The 13,636-nt window shown below is 47.0% G+C and overlaps 1 protein-coding gene across 1 annotated transcript; it reads left to right on the forward strand.

Moving 5' to 3' along the window:
- Positions 1 to 212: 212 nt before the first annotated feature.
- GPKOW (G-patch domain and KOW motifs) lies at positions 213 to 13,013 on the forward strand (the record flags this gene model as incomplete). The annotated part of the gene is given in 12 exon segments (XM_079960086.1): positions 213 to 233; positions 235 to 542; positions 2,008 to 2,153; positions 3,107 to 3,246; positions 3,347 to 3,453; positions 4,951 to 5,161; positions 6,490 to 6,622; positions 6,837 to 6,972; positions 8,016 to 8,172; positions 8,681 to 8,750; positions 9,367 to 9,452; positions 11,802 to 13,013. Coding segments are annotated over 12 exon segments (1,647 nt in total). The 3' UTR covers positions 11,934 to 13,013.
- Positions 13,014 to 13,636: the final 623 nt, after the last annotated feature.

Consider the following 13,636-nt stretch of genomic DNA (forward strand, 5'->3'; position numbering starts at 1 on the left):
GCCCCGCACTACGCATGCGCAAAGGGTATTGCAGTAAGCGAGGCGCTGCTCGCTCGTCTGCGTCAGTATAGCGCATGCGCAGTTTGGATGCCTTGCGAGCCTCCCGGATCACTGCGCTTGCGCCGGCGCCTTCTGGCTGTCGCAAGGAAGCACGGGAGTTGTAGTGTTTCTCTGATTTGAGAGAGTCGAGAAGCCCTCTGCCGCGCTGCACCATGGGAGTTATAGTTATTCCTCCCCCCCGACCCGCTTGCTCTCCCACGGAGACGGGAGGGGCCCGGGAACTCCGTCTCCCATGATGCTCAGCGGGCGACGCAAGTGACGCCAAAGGCACGCGAGGGAGGGAAGGAGCGACGAGGAAGCGAAGGGAAAATGGCGGACGGGGCCGAGAAGCCAGCGGGGGCGCAAGCTGCCCCGGTGTCGTTCGGCTTCACGCGGACAACCGGGCGGAGGCGGTTTCTTTTCGTGACGGGGCAGGATGGCGGCAGCGAAGCGAAGCAGGAGCCTGATTTCCTCTCCGCCATTGAGGGGCGCGAGTTGCAAAGGTAGTTGTTGTTGGGGGCGGCGGCGGCGGCGGGGGTCGTCTGCGCGGCGCCTCAGTCGCTCGCTTGAGCGGCTGGTTTAGGCTGCGCCTGGCCAAGCCGCGCCTATCCCTGGCGGGCTCGGTGGTGCCGCTTCTGGCGTGGCTGAGGAGAGAGAGAGACGGGGAGGGGGAGATATCCCTGCATGCAGAAAGCTAGCGTGCCAGGCTCTGCCTTCGCCTTCTCTCCGAGATGGCAGAGGGGATGTCACAGGGCTTTGGGTTAATCATTTATTTTAGAGTGTTGGTTCTCAGGTTTTTCCCCCTCTGGGTCGCACTTTCAGATAAAAAGTTTGCTTGCAGCACACCGATTTTTTATTGATAATACACTGGGAAACAAAAAGCAACAACTCCCAGCCCTTGATCGGGGTGGGAATTCTGCCTGTCTCTTCCCTATCCATACTCACGCTACTTAACCATCCCTGATCCTTGGTCATGTGGCTGAGGCAGACAGGAAGCCCACAAACATCTGGAGGGCCACAGGTTGCCAATCTGTTGCAGATGCTGCACAAAACACTTGCATCCCAATGTGTGTTCAGGACTTTCTACCACAATACAGACACAGAGATGTGTTTTCCTAATGAACTTAAATTCTTCACCGTGGAGGGGAGGGGAGAGGGAAGGGTGACATGGGGTCGTGATGCAAGTGAAAGGTATACAGTATTTTTCGTTGAAAGACACAAGTATTCCTTAGCAAAGGACGAACATTAATCTTTCAACAATGTAGTGTTAGTTGCTGGTCATATCAGCAAGTGACAGTAGATGCATTTCTTACCTGTATTACTGTTTTTGTCAGTCATTTGCAGGCTCAGTAACCTTTATTTTTCCCCCTTAAGTTCCTCTGCAGTGCATGTGAAGGCATTTGAAAAAGTTTGTGCTCTTCTGCAGTTGTTGTTGTGGTCCAAAATTGCTGTGTGTGTGTGTGTGTGTGTTTGTAACACAACAAATTACCTGAATGTGTTGGTCAATGGTGGGGGAACCTCTGGCTGGTGGGCCTTATTAAGCCCACCAGACCTCCCCGTTTGCCTTGAAAGGTTGTTTTGGCCAGGCCATGCTCATCTGTCAGTCATTTGATAGCATAGGACAGGTAGAGCCACTGTTGCAAACAGTTTCAAAAGAAAGAATCAGGAGTGCACTCTAAATCATATAATGCCAGGTGATTGACAGGTGACCCCTGCTGACCTGTCAAAGTGTCCTGCAGTGGGTTGGCCCATATCCTGCTCCTCACCCCAAGGGAAACTACAAATCAGTAGTCCTGGCTCTACCAGTATGTTTTGTTCAAAGCAGTTTCTGTTTCTCCCACCAAGTTTGAGGGCACCAGTTGGGTGATGGAATGAAGCTTGTCAGAATTTCACCCCATTGTACTTTGCTATCCCTCTGTGAGTAGACAAGCCCTGTTGTGGTCTTAATTGGTGTATGCTCCTCTGCAGTGTTCGGCCAGCCCCACCACCGAAAGAGCTTGTCATTCCCCTGATCCAGAAGAACAAATGGAAGAAGCCAGGGGACCCTGCACCACCCCAGGAACAGGACGGGAACAGCTGCGTAGAGGCCCAAGCAGTCAGGGAGCTCATTGAAGGTGAGCACTCCTTACTCCACCTTTAGAATTGCAGCCTTCTCCCATCCTTGAGAACTGGAGCAGAAAACATCAGGTTGGATTTTTTTACCCCATTGGTCATCACAGTAACCAGACAGGCTAGTCACCTCATTCTTAGGCTGTGGAGGCATAAGTGACTCTGAATTGGTAGGAAATGGTCCTTGTCAGTGGAGTTGACAAAAAGCGTTTCTGGTCACTATTGCAACATCAAGGTTCAGGAGGCACTCCCAAGGCTGTGAAGCTGAGGTCAGGATTGTTTATCACTATCAGGCTTGCTTACTCCACCTTAGGTGACTGTTGACACTCTTTAAAAATGAAGAATGTGGTACAAATATCCAGATATTTTGGTTTTTGCAAACAGCTGTACTATATGCTGGACCTTTGTCCTCTCCCACCCCACAGCCTGCCTAGGAAGGACTGCTTGATTCTGAGGTTTCTTGCCTTAGCTCTGCAGTATGTTGCTTATGCTTCAGCTAATTGTTTCGCCATACGCAGTAAGGACATTAAATCACGAAATAGAACCTAATTGTTTTTATCATGGTTTGATGAATATCAGTTTGTGGTAACACAGACATTTTCCTTTTTTGTTGGAGGCACCAGTGTTGTGGAATGCCCTCTCTGCTGAAATATGCAAGGCTGCTTGGTTTTGTCAATCTGCTAGCTCTTGAAGACACACCTGTTTAGACAATCATTCCCCTGAACATGAACCTGTTGATCTAACTGTTTTAATTGATCCTTTTAACTGCTCTAATTGTTAAGCTTTTAAACCAGCTTGTTGTACTTTATATTTTAGTAGAATTGTTTTGTGGCACATTTTTATTGCGTGTGGATAGTTCATAATGGGCTTTCTACTTGTAAAATGTTTAGAAGCCATTTTGGTGTGTGAGCAGTATATAAATTAATAAATGATAACAACTTGATCTCTTTGCATTCAGAATCTAGGAAGTCACGGGAGCAATGGGAGAGTGGCACCAAGATAGACCCTACACTTTCCATTCCCCTCCTCATGCAGAATCGTGTCCCTGATGGCTATGAAGATGGAGATAAAGTGGATGTTAGCCTCCGACCAGAATCGGTAATAGTGGTGGTGGGTCTCTGTAGACAACCTTCTGAGCTCCTATTCAGGAGAGTTTAATACTTGTCCTCTTTTTCTTTTCCTCCCCTCACATTGTTAGTCAACTGAGGCAGATTATGAAGAGGTACCAGTAGAAGCCTATGGTCTTGCCATGCTGAAGGGCATGGGCTGGAAAGCAGGCGAGGGCATTGGGAACACCTTCAAGCAGTGAGTCCTTGCTGAGCTATTTGGGGAGTTCCCTCCCTCCCTTAAGTCCCCCCTTTTTTGTTTTTTGTTTTTTTGTTTGTTACTGTGTTATGTACTTTCGTGTTTTTATATTGTAAACAGCCCTGTGATCCTTGGATGAAGGGTGGTATAGAAATTTAATTAATAATAATAAAACAAAAAATCTCAAGGAGCTAATGGTCCAGATTCTGGCAGTTCACAAATAACTGATGGGAAGGGAGAGGAAGGGGATTGGATGTGCGGAGGTTCGGATAATAATTTAATCTACTCTAGATTTGGACTCCATCCTATTTCTGCATGCTTGTGTGGGCTGCACTGCTGGGACAGTGATAACTGAACATGGTGGACTCCACAAGGACATAAAGCAGGGGGTTTGGAGTGGCCTGCTTTGCAACTGTGAAACTCTCTTCACTTTGCTGGAATGCTCCACAGCATTAATCCTTGCTGAAGCTACTTTTCTAATGGCCACAATTAAGCAGGTGGGGAGTAATTTTTAACCCATTTCTAGTATTTTAATAAAAGTTCTGCAGACAGGTTGTATTGAACTAGGGGTTTAGCATCTTTAGCATTAAGCCTCTGGTGTGGGCCAGCAGCAGCTTGAACAAGGATGTAGCCGAAAGATTATAGCTGAAAATACAGATACATTAGGGCGCATGCCTTATCTCAATCCAAGGGCAGTTACCAATATATTCCAAGCCAGTTATGAGCTAAATAGTCCCAGTTCTGCACCAAAAAAAGTTCCTGGCAGTGGCCTGTCACATGTCACAGACATCATAAAGCAATTTTGTTTAGAAAAAAGCTTCTGCAGGTTAAAGTGACCCAGAGCTGAAGTGAATTTAGCTGCAATCCTAAGAAGGTTGTTGGAGAGAGGCATTCAGAAGGGAAGAAAAGGTGGAGCTGGAACAGTGTTGAGAGAGAGAGAGAGAGAGAACCCCAGGAATGGGGAACCTTTGATCCTCCAGATGTTGTTGGACCTCAACTCCCATTTATCCTTGACCATTGGCCAAGCTGGTTGGGACTGATGGGAGTTGGGGGTCCCTAAAGACTGAGAAGGTCATGGGTTCTCCACCCCTCCTGTAGCCAATTGCTTGGTAGAATTGGCAGCGTTCTGAATTCAAAAGTAAATAATGGTTTTCCCAGCTTAGTTGGTGATGGGCTGTGGTAAACCCTTTGTAAATGCCTCTGGCTTGGCATGCCTAGCCCTCACTTGTAGATGCAGCTCTGTAGCATTGCAACCTTTGTTCCCATGGATGCTGAAATCTCTCCTTCGAGACACCCCAAATTTGCTTGGCGGAAACTTTCCCCGGTGAGTTGTGGCTGTGCCATGATTCAAGTCCACTGCTTCCATACCCACTTCTGTCCATTATGCAACAGTACAGGGTTGTCTTCTTGTGGGTAGAAACGCTGCCCCAAATTGGACAGAGTCAGTGATGTGTTTCTTTCTCATCCCATCCTGCTCCTCTTCTTGCTCACCTTAAGAGACGTGAAGCCTCCGGAGCACCGTCTTCGACCCAAGGGTCTGGGCCTTGGAGCAGACCGCTCAGCAGCCCAGGATTTGCAATCCTCAGCACCCCGGCGACCTCCCAAACCTGGCGAGGAGCCTTCCAAGAGCAAGGATGAGCCATTGGGATTGGTTCCAGGAGGTGCAGTCTACATTGAGGCTGGACCTCACAAGGAGCTGTATGGGAAGGTGAGCTGTTTCTTTCTGCGAACTCCTGCTATTTGTCACTTTGTGCTCAGGTCTGTGTTGACCCGGGGTTTAGTGTTCTGCAAGCAAGCAGGAGGGGCTCCTGAGAGAGGCATAAACATTCACTAAGGAAGACATATAGCCTCTACCCTGACTCTTTCTACCCAACTTAATGCTTATACAGCTCAGGACCAGGATACTTGAAAGAGTGTCTCTTTATATTCCCAGTCAATCTTACCCACTCCACAATATAAGAAGTGGGCTATTAGTGCTGCGGCACCCATCCTTTGGAAAATTATCCCCTGTTAAATATTAGCCAAGCACCATCTGCATTCCCCCCCCCCCCAATTACTGAAGACATTTCTTTTCCAACAAGACTTTTAGGTAGAGATCTTTCCTAGTCTGCTTCTATCCTGGAATTGTTTTTAAAATGTAAATAGGGTTTGGTTTTTTGCTTGTTGTATGCCGCCCTGTGCTGCTTTGGGAGGAAGGGTGGAATATAAATAAAATAAATATGTGCATCATAATTGAATCAGAAGGTGGAGAATGGACCCACCCACAGGGCAGCCTGTGACATAAGACTGACTGGATCCTGCCACCTTTTTCATCAGGGCTGTGGGCTGATACAGCTGGTTTTCCAGGTTTTAATTTCTTCCTTGGGATGTCTTTCTTGGTACCTTTTTGCAGGTGGTTATGGTGAGGACTTTCAGCTGCCTCAAAGTCTTTGTACTAGTTTGGTGGGGTCAGCCTATTTTGGGTCTTTGAGTTGAGGTTTGCTTTGTAAGTGTTGCAGAAAGTCCATACACAGTATAGGTTCTATTCTTTGTTCTTTGTTCCTGCTCTACAGGCTTCTCAGTGGAAAGAGAGATAGAGATAGATAGATAGATAGATAGATAGATAGATAGATAGATAGATAGATAGCTGAGCTTGGTCCGATTTATGAGCAAGGACCATAACAAAACAATGCTCTGGTTTTTCATATTTGCCTGTCTTTTTCCTACTTTGGGAAGAGATTACTATTTGTGGGTTGAATCCAACTCCATCTGTTCATGAGCAGAAAGGACTTCCACTTGCACAACACAACTGCCCCATTATTTCTCTCCACCCACCTCCACAGCCCCCCAGATCTGTTCCAGATGATCTGCCAATCCTCCAGAGCAGATTTTGAGGGTCATGCAGGGGAGGGAGGAGCAGAAGGGGAAAACCTGTTATGTAAGTAGTAGTCAACTTTAGCACCCACCCTGTAAATTCTGCATTTTTGTTACACCCAAGGCATTCTGAACATTGTAGTTTTCTGAATGACGTTTTGCTTCCCTCTTGCTCTTCCATAGATTGAAGGCGTAGATGGAGATAATGCTCGTGTCATGGTGAAATTGGCCATTGGTGGGAAAACAGTAACTGTGAGCCAGCATGGAGTCCGACCTGTGACCCAGAAGGAATACGATAAACTGGCCAAAGACCTGAGTAAGTTTTGGCTCCCTTCCCTAATGAGGTCACCTAATGTTGCCTTCAGTTCTTCCTTTGTGATCTATTCTGGGGTTTCCCATACAGATTTCTGACATTTGCCTGTGTCTTGCTTTGGGGGCTTGGGTTGCAAATGAGCAGACAGCTTATGCAGCCTCCTCCTTTCAGTCTGAGCGTCCCCTCAAGTTTGCTGTTTTTGCCCCTCCCACTGCAGGCCGCCTCAGTAAGGCCCACAAGGAGAAGGAGGCAGAACAGGGGAATGGGACCAAGTACGAATCAGATCACAGAACTTCAGAGGACAAAAAGGAGGAGAAGGAGAGGAAAAGGAAGCACCCACCTGGGGCCGAGAGGTAATGGCATCAGTATAGGGTGGAGCATCTGTGCTGCCAGTTCTGGAGAAGCAACTGTACCAGCATCCTCTTTGCTAGTGACTTAGTCAAGGCTAGATTATCCACAGAATGTCTTTAGGCCTCAAGAGGAGCCTCTGCCAGAACACTGTGCATCTTTTAACTTTGCTTCAAAGACCGCTCAGGTTAACTGACAGCCGTTGAAGCTGACAGTGGACTAGTTTGCAAGTCATGCTAAGTCACAGTAAGAATAAACGTTGGTTTAGCTGTGAACAAGCTGCATGCTGGCACTTGTGGAGAAACAAACTGCAAGTCTTGACTTAGTGTTACGTTTGAACCAGAGCGTGTGGTTTGCTTCTGTCCAACCCAGGAGCCAAGAACAAACCCTGAGAGAGTTCACCCAGCACCTGGTGAGCTTCTTTAGGTAGTGAAAATTATTCCGTTATTCCAACCCCCGGGCTGTGTTTTACTTGATAACAAAGCTTTTCATCTCAATATAATCTGGTACAGTTTAAACCATGGATCTGGAACCTGGGGCTCTCCAGATATTTTTGGACTCCAACACTCTTCTATGCCAGTCAGAGGTGATTGGAGCTATCGTTCTAACAGCTTCCAGAACAGACATCCCCAACTTGCGGCCTACAACTCCCATGATCCCTAGCTAACAGGACCAATGGTTAGGGATGATGGGAATTGTAGTCCAAAACATCTGGAGGGCTGAAGGTTAGGGATGCCTTTTCTAAAATACAAGGAGAGCCCTGCAGGATTAGACTGGTGGCCCATCTAGTGCATCATTCTGTTCTCACAGTAGCCAGCCAGGTGTCTCAGAGGAAATGCGCAAGCAAGACCTAAGTACAAGAGCACTCTTCCCAGCTGCAGTTTTCGGTGACTGATCTTCAGAACATACTGAGCATGGAGGCAGAGCATAGCCATCATGGCTAGCAGTCACTGATCTGGAGGGCCATGGGTTACTTGCCCCTGGTTTTAGCAGCAATCCCTCATGAGTGGCACTAATACTTGACTGCTTCTGTGCCTTTTGCTCATAGAGATGACCGTGCTGTGAAGCAGAATAAGGGTGGCGGTGGCAGCAGCAGCAGCAGCAATAGCAATTCCTCTTCCAGATCTTCTCACTGGTTGCGGCGAGACCTGCGGGTCCGCTTTGTGGATAAGCTCTTCAAGGGAGGCAAATACTACAATACCAAGGTATTTCATGGAAGTTCCCTTTTTAACATGGGCCAGTTTTATAGGAGGCCTCACTCAGCCCCCCTCCCCCACTTGCTGCTGTCCATTGAAACAGTTGCCAGCGCTGCAGCAGAGCATGTATGCTAAGTCTGCACCCATGCCATCTGTCATTTGGGCCATAGGATGGATTTCCAAAGTTAATTGTCTTGAGTGGGTGGGGGACCCTTCATCCAACGTTGGGCTACAGCGGGGCTGGGTATTTTTGGAGAGTTGCTTATTTGAAAACAACAACTATATAAATATGCAGCAATTGCATCAAAACCTCTCTGCACTCCCCCATTAAAAGCTGTGGTGATGCATTCCTGAGAGATGCCCGTGCCACTTCAGAATGTGAATGCTTAAACTCCCTTTTGATCAGAGTTCCCCACGCACCCAAGACCAAGCCTGTACCTGAGCTCTAATCTTAGAGGCAAAATGGCATGAAATCTTGTGCTGGCTTCTCCCCTCACCCTACCCCACTCCCCTCCAGATGGTAATCGAAGATGTCCTCAAGCCAGACTCATGTGTCTGCCGAACAGAAGAGGGTCGCGTTCTGGATGGTGAGTGTGTTCCTGACTCTTCCTGACTATCCCTGGCTTTCCCTTGGAACCTGAGGCTGTCTTTGTGTAGTTAAACTGCCCTCGTATAGTTAAGGTAGAAGAACATTTTCCTATTCTTAACCAGTAAACAGTAAGGACCAGAGTGCTTAAAAGGCTAGGTGCTTCACCCCACACCATTAGAACCCCAGTTTGTTTTTGGAGCCCCTCCCAAGTGGATCCAGTTTGTCATCTGCAACTTGGAAGGGGAAGGGTAGAAAATATAGGTGGACTCTGCTGCAAAGGGGCCTTCCTATAGGAAAGTGAGAGATCTCTCTCTATGGCAGCCAAAGCCCTAGCTTCAGCCAAGGGGTAGCAGGAGGGTCTTAGAATGTGACTTGTAATTAGATGGAGAAACTGTGGGTGACCAGGCCAGTGGCCCACCAAACTGTTGCTACTTCATCTGACCTCTTCTAATGGCTGAAGTAGTAGCCTCTGGGATAGTTTAGTTGGTAGAGCATGAGACTCTTAATCTTAGGGTCCCTCTCACATTGGGCAAAAGGACTCCTGCATTGAAAGGAGTTGGACTAGATGGCCCTGTGGTCCCTTCCTTCCAACTCTCTGATTCCTCCTTCCACAGGAATTCACGAATCCATGCTGGAGACAGTTATCCCTCGAAGTGATTCGGACTTGGTCATGGTGGTGCTAGGGGAACAGGCTGGCCGGGTGAGTCACAGATCACGATGGGTGGGGCCTGAGCCATTACCATGAGACAGGTTGGGCCTCTCGTGAAATGAGCCTGGTATTGATGGCAGAGGAGCAACAGCGGAGCACTTCTTCCAGGTGCAAGAGAATCCAGAGAGTTGCTGGGGAGGTCTCTGAGCTTCTCTTTATATTGGAATATGAGCTGCGCAATTCTACTTTAAAAACACACACACATGTAAATTATGCAAATGAAGTGAGAGATTCAAGGAAGCACTGGACAGAGAACAACACTAGTGGCGGTGGGGGGGTGGGGCTTCTTTGTTGTCTTGGCTTCAGAAACATGTAGCCTACATTCCTGATTCAGCTTCCTGGGTGTAGCTTTTAAGCTAAGGCTTTGCTCAAATGGTCTTCAGTGTCAAGACTCGACAAATTCCTAACAGTAATGTTTCAATGTTAGTCCTACTTGGAGTGTACTCACTGAAATTAATGGACATCACTAACAGGTCCAGCCATTTCAGTAAATCTGCTCTAAGTATGGTGGTTGAATACAACCCAGTGTCTCTGAGCATGTGTAGCGTGCTTTTTCCTCTCTTACCACAGCCACCTCTTGCATGTAAAAATGTCATTCCCCTCTCACTCTATATCCCATGGGTTCAAGGTGGCAAGCAATACTTTAAATTTATTTATTTAAAATGATGTGGGCTTATGTCTTACAGTTATTGCAATAAAGATGATGCATAAGCTACATAAGCGGGTGCTAGATGTGATTGTTGGAAAGCAATAGCAGTATTTTGAATTTTATCTGCAGACCTCTTGGAGAACAGTTGAATGGTTAGGGTTTGTTCATTTTTAATCTAGGGTGGGGAATAGAGGAGGGTGACTTTTCTCCTTTCCTTCCCCACACATTATCCCATAAGATAGCTGATATTGCAAAGAAATGAGACACTAAGCTAACATTTGTGTCAGTATGCCTTTAAAATATTTATAAAGCTCTGATATTAAAAACAAAACATTCAGAGTGGTTCCAAACAAGAAAACCTAATCCACGATAAAACTAATACAGTAATTCATAAACTTGGATTAAAAATGCAGTACACACAGCAGATGGTATGTGCCAGGCCAATATTATTGGGTAGGGAAGGCCTGGGTGATCAGAAGAGGTAATTTATAATCATCTTTTCATTAAAATCAATCCCAGAATGGGGTGCAATATACAAGTATATGATACATGATAAAATAGAACAATATGAAAAACCAGACAGCAATGATAAACCAAATTGGCATCCGAATGCTGTAAGAGTGACAATATTTGTCAACTAACCAAATCCCTGTGTAAATAAAAATGTGCCAAAAAAATGCCTACAGCCCATCAGGGTTAGTGTCAGCCTAATTAGCAAAGGCAGGGGTGCCACTATAGAAAATTCCTTCTCACACATCTCCACACCTTGCACAGTCAGCAGGTGTGGCCCTGGTAAGAGCGTGTCTGTAAGCTCTCCAAAGACTGGCCTGGTGCATAGGGCTTTATGTCCACATAGGCACCTTGAATGTGGCTTGGTAGCTAATTGGCAGCCAGTGCAGCTCCTGTACACCTGGTGCTGCATGTTCACAGTTAGCCACTGTTCTCTCCAACCTTGCTGCCGTGTTGCTGCTTCTGAACCAAGCCTAAAAGCAGCCCTGCACTGCAGCAATCCAGTTGCGAAGTTACAAATGCATGCACTGCTGTGGCTAAGCTGTCCCTGTCCAAGTGACTCCCATAACCAGAGCTGCAAACAGCAGGCAGTGTTCGCTGATAAAGCTCATGCCAATGTTGAAGTCTTAACTTGAAAAGTCAAGGGCAGAAGGAAAAGTGGAGCTAAGCACACATATACGCATGGTGTGTGATGATATGCAGTGTGTCAGGGAATGCATGGAGAGAGCAGTGCATGCTTGCATCTGTTAGGTAAAGGTAAAGGGACCCCTGACCATTAGGTCCAGTCGTGACCGACTCTGGGGTTGCAGCGCTCATCTTGCTTTATTGGCCGAGGGAGCTGGCATACAGCTTCCGGGTCATGTGGCCAGCACGACTAAGCCACTTCTGGCGAACCAGAGCAGCGCACCGAAACACAGTTTACCTTCTCGCTGGAGCAGTACCTATTTATCTACTTGCACTTGGCATGCTTTCGAACTGCTAGGTGGGCAGGAGCAGGGACTGAGCAACGGGAGCTCACCCCGTTGCGGGGATTCGAACCGCCGACCTTCTGATCGGCAAGTCCTAGGCTCTGTGGTTTAACCCACAGCGCCACCCACGTCCCGTGCTTGCATCTGTTAAAAAACACCCAAACCCTCTGCAGTCTCAGGCAATGAATTACTCTCTGCTCTCTCTCCACCTAGGTGGGCCGCATTCTTCGTCGAGACAAGGCACAGAGCTGTGCACTGGTGCAGCTGCAGCAGGAAGATGAGAAGGTCTTGACACTAGAGTATGATGCTGTCTGTCACTATGTTGGTGGATCAGAGGACGACTGAGCTCCCTCCAGAATACATAACATCTGCAGGACAGAGGAACTCCTAGACTGAAGGGGCAGCCTTGTTTCTTCAGGGCGGGGAGTGGAACGCTGAGCACATTAGAGGACAATGAACAAGACCGCCTCCATGTTTGAGGCAGGTGCTCAAATCACCCCCACAATTTTCTAGAGTGTTTTTTTAAATATATATATATGTGAGCTCTAGGTGTGAGGCTGCTTGCAATGTGCACAGACTTGTTTCTAAACCAATGACAGCACTCTAGAACCTGAGTGTCAAAGATTGCCAAAGGCAAGAACATACACAGTGAATGAAATCTAGAGCACAGCCAAATAAGTTGCGGGTCAACTCTTGTTCTAGAGCAACAAGCAATTAGGCTGGCCCCAGATCAAAGCAGTCTAAATCTGTCTGATACAGATCCAGGATTCTCGGGGGCTCCTTAATCAGTAATACCTTTCGGTATCTCTTTTTGAACTCTAGGCTGTGCTCTAGAGATGGACTACTGCAATTTGTAGGATCTACATAGGAGGGAGAGTGGTATTGTGTGTGTGTGTAGGTGAGATAGCTTGCTCTTAATCTAAAAATGCTTTTGAGCATTCAGGGATGGAATCTAAAATAATGTGTGTCTGTCCTGGGTTTTCCAGAATGGTGCCTATTGTTGCTGATAGACCTATGCTTACAGTGTCTGTGGGAATATATCTTCAAGCAATTCATGGCCAGAGGAGAATACACATTGCCTTGTACTAAACTGATGGTCTTTCATGAGGACAAGAGATGAGGCATTTACCAGGGTATGCCCAAAAGAAGGAAGTACACTTATCTTAAAGTCATTCTATAGCAATAGCTTGAGAATGCTGACCTGCACAAATTTGGTCATCTTAACTGGGTGTCTGTGCACTCTAAAGAGTTGTGTAAGTGGTTACCTAAAAGTGGCATGTGGAAAATACATGTCTTCCTAACTTGCTTTCATCTGCTGTGGAAATGAACATGGGAGGACCCAGCTTTCAAATGAACCAACTTCCATGAATTTCTTTTTAGTTAAATTGTGCTGTAAGCTGTAAATAAACCTCATATTTTTCCTTCTCTTTGTGTGGTTGGTAGTATGATTCTGAGGACAGGTGCAACTGTCTCTCTGCCATTGTGACCCTTGGTTCCTTAGGCAGATTGCCTTGATGTTGTTGTTGTTGTTTAGTTGTGTCCGACTCTTCATGACCCCATGGACCAGAGCACACCAGGCACTCCTGTCTTCCACTGCCTCCCGCAGTTTGGTCAAACTCATGCTGGTAGCTTTGAGAACACTGTCCAACCATCTTGTCCTGTCATCTCCTTCTCCTTGCACCCTCCATTTCCCCCAACATCAGGGTCTTTTCCAGGGAGTCTTCTCTTCTCATGAGGTGGCCAAAGTATTGGAGCCTCAGCTTCAGGATCTGTCCTTCCAGTGAGCACTCAGGGCTGATTTCCTTAAGAATGAATACGTTTGATCTTCTTGCAGTCCATGGGACTCTCAAGAGTCTCCTCCAGCACCATAATTCAAAAGCATCAATTCTTTGGCGATCAGCCACCTTTATGGTCCAGCTCTCACTTCCATACATCACTACTGGGAAAACCATGGCTTTAAGTATATGGACCTTTAGCACCCTGTAATTTGACAGTAGGTTTTAGCCCACTTGGGCTTTTCCAGACCTGATTTTAATCTGTGGTATCTC

Source organism: Podarcis cretensis, assembly GCF_951804945.1.
Source record: "Podarcis cretensis genome assembly, chromosome: 17".
Taxonomy (NCBI): domain Eukaryota; kingdom Metazoa; phylum Chordata; class Lepidosauria; order Squamata; family Lacertidae; genus Podarcis; species Podarcis cretensis.